Raw genomic sequence first — 7,440 nt, 5'->3', positions numbered from 1 at the left:
GACTGTTGGCTGGTTTGTAACATTATAAGTTAATTTTTTTTTTTTTCTTTCTTCTTCTTTCTTCTCCCTGCTTGTTCCTTCTTCGTATGTTTTTTTTTTTTTTTTCTTCCTATGGTGACAAAGATGATTGGTTGGTTGATAAGTGTAGGTTCAGGTTCCACTTATCTATGGAAACAATTGGTGGAAGCAGTGGGGGTGAAAATACAAGTACAGCTGCTACTGCACAATCAACGATTGATCCAAGCAAGGATCCGAAAAGGAGAGCTAAGTCAAATGATCCTGGATGGAAATATGGGTATTGGCCTGACGTATCTGACAGAAATTGGATTAAATGTACCCTTTGTGGGAAGGATGTCAGGGGAAGAATAAAACGATTGAAGCAACATCTTATTGGTGGCTATGGAGATGTAGCCAAGTGTGTGAAAACAACTGAAGCAATTGCTAAAGAGATGAGAGATGCAATATTGAAGAACCAGAGGAAGAGGAACTTTGATTGTTTGGATGATTTGGATGTTAGTGATGGACCTACAGAAGTAACCCGTTCACAACATAATATAGTATCTGATTTGGGGGTCTCATTTCCTATCCCTAGCTCTGGGACAACTTCAAGAAGAAATAAAGCTATCATTCAAACACAATCCAAACAACAAGTAAGGGGTCCCATGGATAAGCATGTGAGGAGGACTCCTGAAGAAGTGGTTGCAGATAGGCGGGATAAAGGTTCATATCAAACAACAATGGAGAACCGAGTAAGAGGAGAAGAAGAAAGAGATAAACTTCGTTCTTATTTTGCAAGGTGGGCTTATGAGAGTGGTGTTCCATTTAATGCTTTAAAGTTAAGGAGTTTTGAGGAATTGGTAGAGGCAATTGGTCAATATGGACCAGGTTTCAAGCCCCCTTCAATTCATGACTATAAGGGGCCTCTATTGAAGTCTGAGAAGGATAAAATTGATGAGTTAAAGGTGAAGTATCAAGGATATTGGAGGAAACATGGGTGCACACTCATGTCAGATGGGTGGACAGACAAGAGAGGAAGGCACCTAATTAATTTTCTTGTCAATTGTCCGGAGGGGACTTTTTTTTTGGAGTCTGTGGATGCATCTAGCCAATCACAAACAGCTGAAATGTTATTTAAGCTACTTGATAGTAAGGTTGAAGAGATTGGTGAAGATAATGTGGTTCAAGTAGTCTCTGATAATGCTGTCAACTATGTTGCAGCGGGTCGACCTAATGGAGAAAAGGAAGAGGTTATTTTGGAGTCCATGTGTAGCTCATTGCATAGACCTTATGATGGAGGAAGTAGGCAAATTACGCTCTTACATGTCTGTTATATCGAAGGGCAGGAAATTGACTGCATTCATCTACAGGCACACTCGTCTTCTTGAAGCCATGAGGCAAAAAACAGGAGGAGACTTAGTGAGGGCTGGAGTGACTAGATTTGCCTCTTCCTTTTTAACACTCCAGAGCTTATACAAGCACAGAGAATCTCTGAAAAAATTATTTGTTGATGATGAATGGTCCCGTTCTAAGCTTGCATCTACAGAGGCAGGGAAGAATGCTTCTGAGACTGTGTTTGCTACAACATTCTGGAATGGTGTGATGGATTGTATAAGAGCATCACAGCCTCTTCTTCAACTCTTGAGGATTGTAGATGGTGATGAGTTGCCTGCTATGCCTGAAGTATATATGGCAATACAAGTGGCAAGGAAGAACATCAAAAAATTTTTTGGAGATGATGAAAGGAAATGGAAGAAAATCATAGCGATTGTTGATCACCGTTGTGAGACTATGATGAATGGATCAATATATTTAGCTGCCTTTTTCCTCAATCCAAACAAGTTCTTTAAGGCAATAGCAGATAATCCTGATAATGAGTTGGACTTAGCTCAAAAAGCAAGTGATGCCTTCAATGATGTTCTTGTAAGGTTGGTGCCTGATGAGACCTTGCAAGATAAGACCATTGTCCAGGTTGACAAGTATACCACTGTTCAAGGAAGTTTTGCAAAGGACATGGCGATTAGACAAAGGGACAAGTTGAATCCTAGTAAGTATATTTCCTTTTAAAGTTCTAATTAGTTTAGAACTTAAAATGTTGATTTTTTACTTAACCTATTTTTTTATATTATATATTTATAGTCTCTTGGTGGTCTCGACATGGAAGTACTGCTCCTGACCTTTCAAAGCTTGCATTGCGCATACTTGGTCTTTGTTGCTCATCTTCTGGTTGTGAGCGCAATTGGAGCACATTTGAATTTGTGAGTATTGACTATTGAGTTCTGATTACAATAGTACATGTACTTCACTTAATATGGTTTTATTGAAGATAAGTAGATAACTTCATATTATTAATGTTTTTCAGATTCACACCAAGAAGAGGAATAGGTTAGAGCATCAGCGGTTAAATGATCTTGTCTACATTCAATATAATCGCCGACTTGAAGCAAGGTTCCAAGAAAGAAAAGAACAATGTAGAAACTACAATCCATTGTTGCTCGATGATCTTAATTGGAGTAGTGAGTGGATGATTGGTGAATCAGAGGATGAATTAGTGCATCCTGAGAATGATATCACTTGGAGAGATGTTGATAGAGCACTTGGAGCATCTTCATCATACCAAGGCCATAATAGACCAAGGAGGGCTCCAGCATCTACCAGTGGAACCAATCTTTGCTATACCCGGCGTGGTAGGAGGGTTGAGCTTGAGGATTTGTCAGATGAAGAAGTGGATGAGATGAGTGAAGAGGATATTCGTGATGATGAAACATTGAGGATGATTATGGCATAGCTCCAGATGATGCAAGCCAGCAACAAAATGCAGTTGAAGAAGAAGATTTTAATTTAATTACTGATTTGGATTGAAAGTCTTTGAGTCTTAGAACTTTGACGTATTTTGAGTCTTTAAACTTTAAAGTTTTTTGAGTCCTTGAACTTTTAAGTATTTGACTTTCTTTGTTTACTAAATTCTTAGCATTTTAGTTTATTTTATGTTTTAGCTTCATTGAAGTTTAAAGTTTTTTAGAATGATTAAGAATCCCCAGGTTAGTCACTTCTCATCCATTTAATTTGGCATATCGATTTTTACTTTCGATGTATTTTAATTCTAAGTTCTTAATTACTTCTTTAACAGGAGTAGAAATATAGTGGATGACCTTAGGGCTTAGGCACTCATTATGGCATCATAGAGGTAAGTATAATAAATACTTGTATATTTTATGTCTTCTTTTCTTTATATTTATAATTTTGTTTCATAATTATGTATTTATATTATATGTTAATATGTTAAGATGATTGATGATTGAATATTGATGATTCATGATTGAATATTGATGATTCATGATTGAATATTGATGATTGATGATTGATGATTGATGATTGATGATGAATTGATGATGAACTTAGTTTATTCACTTTATTGATTTGTTTTCTTGATGAATATCTTACATTGGTATGAATATAAACATTTAATATTTATTTAGCATATGAGTAATAGGATTTAACTAGTATTTGAGTCAAATAGATTGGTTTTATAAAAAAAAGTACACAAGAACGCTTTAGTCAATAAGGCGACGCTTTATGCCCGCCTTATTGCTAAGGCGCTCCGACAGGCCCTCAAACGCCTTAGTCGCACCAGCGCCTTAAAAACTATGCTTGGGGCCTATTAGTAGAGCTGATGCCTTTGAGGACTGGTATTTCTTATGTGATTATACTGCGACCCCATCATGTTACTGTGGGGGAATTTCTTGTTCCATCAGTAGTTGGTTTTCACTGGTGGGTATACGTATGGGGAGTTGTGCACATTGTTAGACATGTTACTCATTTGGCATCCACTGTCATCCTTCAACTGGATGCCTAGTTCTTCTAGTGGTTGCATGGGTGGCCTATTTAGGATTGTCAGACATAGATTGTGTTCTGGAAACTTCATTCTGTTGTGAGATTGTTCCTTCACTTGTCCTCACAGTGGGCTTTTATACTGCTGGATTTTTTTGTAAATCATTTTTTTGTTTCTTATTGATAAAAAGAGAAAAAATTGGCTGGTTATGTATACATGTTTTCAACGTCTACGAATTTTTTATATTTCAGATAGCAATTGAAGAGAGAAACCAAATAATCTACAAACAGGTTTGCCCCATCTTCATTATTGTATACAGTAGAAACAGATCTAAACCCTTACTTGTTATCAAGTTTTCAAACAAAATTCATAATATATTCTGTTTGACTGTCTATCCTGTATTACCTCTGATTATCCTTTCCATGTCGTCGTCGTTTTGGTTCTGCTTTTCTGTTCGCACTGGTGGTCTGTACAGATTATCAACAGCCAAGGCTGAATGTTCTGATGGCCTTTTTTTGTTGCAAAATATTGCTTTGTATCTCCTTAACGTAATTTTTTTTAGGCTTGAGGGATTTACTTAGTCTGGCATGAGAAAGAAATTACTGGCAAATTGCAATGTTTTAGATTGGCGAGGAACTCTGGAGGTTGAGGAATGCTGACGATATTGACAATGTCATGAAAATCAATTTGTGGTTATACCCTTAGCTGTGCAATTATTAAATTAGATCTTCCCCATAAAAAATAGGGCCACTGTTTATCATGAAGGAAGTAATTTTCTCATCGGAGTTCCCTTGTGAAACAGCTTCTACTGAAGCTTATGCATCTGTTGATAGAGTTTATATATGAGTTTAAACTTTTATACTTAGCATTGCAATTCATTGGTCTTTGTCTTCTCTCACTCTCTCTCCCTTTTATTTTTTATTTATTTTTTAAATCCATTTTATTACTTGTCTTTTTGAAATGTTATATTTCTTGCAGGTGTTGATATTAGATCATCCAAGGTCTGTGAACTTGGATGGTTGAATTATAAAGCTAAGCACGTCTTTTACCCCTTGGAAAGAAGAAAGTTCCGTTGCCATTATGATTACTATTGGGCTTCAGTATTCAAGGTTATATTAGCATTTGTTCGGATCTTTTCTCTTTTTCTGTTAATTTTGTATCCATTTGTTATGTTATAAAATTGATGCATAACATATTTGTATTTACACTTCCTTGGCATTTTCAACATCTCAAATGTGTTTCTTGACTTTCTTTCCTCAAGAAAAAAAAAAAAATCCCTTAAACGGTTGATTTACAATTTTATTGCTTCTATTCTCTACTGTGGGAAAGAATGTTGTCAACTATTCAATGTTTTTGCGATTAATAATATCGTGGTAATAATGTTCACACTTCGTAAATTGAGTACAGAACTAAAAATAGCTTTCACAAGGAACCAAACAGCTTATGATATTCAGTAATCAGGATATGTGGGAAAGTATATGGTTGGGACTTCGGAATTCGGATTCCGAACTGCCTCCCCACCTATACACATTTAAATCCATTAGGTTTGTCCTTTCTCTTTTCCTTCTCCCTTTCAGATGTATTTGGATCGAGCTTCAATAATTATTTCATAAGTCTGTTGGGTGACCTGGAATCTCCCTGATAGTTTTTTTTATATTTTTTTATATTTTATATATATATATATATATATATTTTTTTTTAAAGCTAACTAAAGGTTCTCTGTTGATTGATAAAATTTGTTTGCCTAATTTGAGATGGTAGTTACTTGACTAACCTTTTGGTAGGGTATGATTGACTCCCCCAATTAAATTTCCTTTTTATTTTTTATGTTTTCAATTTATCAAGAAAATCGTGGTACTGCCATCCTTTAAAGGTAGAAAACAGGGGTAACCACCGGCTGCTTGATAATTGACAGGGCTTCAGAAACTGGACTGACACATAATGGCATATGAGCATTTAATGATTAAGAACATGGATGAATTTGTTGTTAGTTCTTATCCTATGTTTCATTTCAGGTGGAGTATAAAGAGCATTCTTCAGGTCAAACACATCATGCACTGGCAGAAGCTCCTAAGGAAGCCCTACCTCCTGATTGTAGGCCAAGTTTTGGCACTGCATGGTTGGCCAAAGATAATTTCAAGGTAGATATTGCTTGTCTGTCACAGGTTTTCATGTTAACAGACAAGGTGTCAAGTCTCAATATGCATCAATTGTATCATTTCGATAGTATCAAGAGTCACCATGTCAGTACGATACTGAACCGGTACATAAAAATATTTATGTACAAAACTGTATTGCACTGATATGGACCACTACAGTTCAATGCTGACCGATATGGTTATGATTTGCATTAATGGGGATCTTTTTTTGTATTGTTACCTTTTCAAATGATTTGAACTTGAAAAGTTGGATAATTATGTAGATTTGGTTCATATTTAATGATTTGTTATCTATGTATAACTATTTTTATTCTGAAGTACTTATTATTAATAGTTACATACTACTTCAAGTTTGTTTACTATGTTACTAGTAGTGTAGCAGTATGGTTAATGGTGTATACATATTGTATGCTACTTAATACTTAGTAGTATGTTTAGTGTGTTAATACTTACATGTTGCTTGTTTGGTTTGGACATTTAGAGATCACATTATGCTAGTATCCTAATATGCAAATAGATTTCTATTTTTTCAAATATTCTTGCTTAATTGCTTCTTATCACTTATTAGGAGGTTTGGTATTGCACTTGCTGATAAAGATTTGAATAACATAGACGCCACGAAGACAGAGATAACTTGACATTTTTTTTTTGGGATGAATTAATAAATGCATTAAAAGAAGGGGGAGGGAGAATATATCCCCTAAGGGAGATTACAAACCCTATAAGGGTAACCAAAGTCCAGAAAAGACAACATCCAAGGCTCAGTGGGCTTGAAGAGTAGAAGACATGTCACAAATGACATATCCATTACAACACAAAGCCCACTTGGGCTTAAAGTAAAAGAGCCAAGAAGTCCAAAAACTGAAAATTCTAAAGCTCACATGGGCTGAAACAGAACCAAGAAGCCCAAAGTAGGAGGAGGGGCAAACAAGGAAATTTCAGGTAGGGTTCCACCAAACCCTACCATCGTATCTCATCACTTCAAATTCCAAGTCACCAAGATATGAATCGGAGCTCCGGCAGAAAAAAGGCAGGCATGGCGGTAGGTGTGGGCCTTGCGGAGGGCCACAACCAATCGAGAAGCTGGCATCATGACAGTGACAGCCCAAAGATGGGGCGACAGCCTTGTGGAAGGCATTGGCGAAGCAGCTGCCAGCCGAGCATGGCTGGCAGCCTTGCGGGTTGCAAGTAGCTAGCCAAGAAAGTGTCGGAGAAAACGATTCGATTAGGGACGAAACTTGAGAAGACGTTTGATCTGCCAAGGATCAAGAAGAGATATGGCTTGGCTAGTGGCACAAAGCCACACCCAAAGTTTCAGCAACTCAAGGATGAGCGGCTACAGGCCCAAAGAGCGTCAGCAGAGGGGGGGAGAAGGAGCAAACGAATCGATCTGGGAGCATGGCATTGCAGCGGTTAGCCGGAGACATAAAGCCAAACCCGAGGAGGACACCG

General features: G+C 36.9%; 1 protein-coding gene across 1 annotated transcript in view; it reads left to right on the top strand.

Annotated features, from left to right (window-relative positions):
* Positions 1-7,440, top strand: part of LOC122070838 — an 88,141-nt gene that overhangs the window by 46,017 nt on the left and 34,684 nt on the right. The window contains exons 2-3 of the mRNA XM_042635083.1: positions 4,808-4,938; positions 5,845-5,970. Of these exons, the coding sequence (XP_042491017.1) occupies positions 4,808-4,938; positions 5,845-5,970 (257 nt within the window). The remainder of the gene's footprint in view (positions 1-4,807; positions 4,939-5,844; positions 5,971-7,440) is intronic.

The sequence above is a fragment of the Macadamia integrifolia genome, unplaced genomic scaffold, assembly GCF_013358625.1.
Source record: "Macadamia integrifolia cultivar HAES 741 unplaced genomic scaffold, SCU_Mint_v3 scaffold_128A, whole genome shotgun sequence".
Taxonomy (NCBI): domain Eukaryota; kingdom Viridiplantae; phylum Streptophyta; class Magnoliopsida; order Proteales; family Proteaceae; genus Macadamia; species Macadamia integrifolia.
The sequence above is the reverse complement of the archived record's forward strand: the minus strand, read 5'-3'. Positions and strand labels throughout refer to the sequence as shown.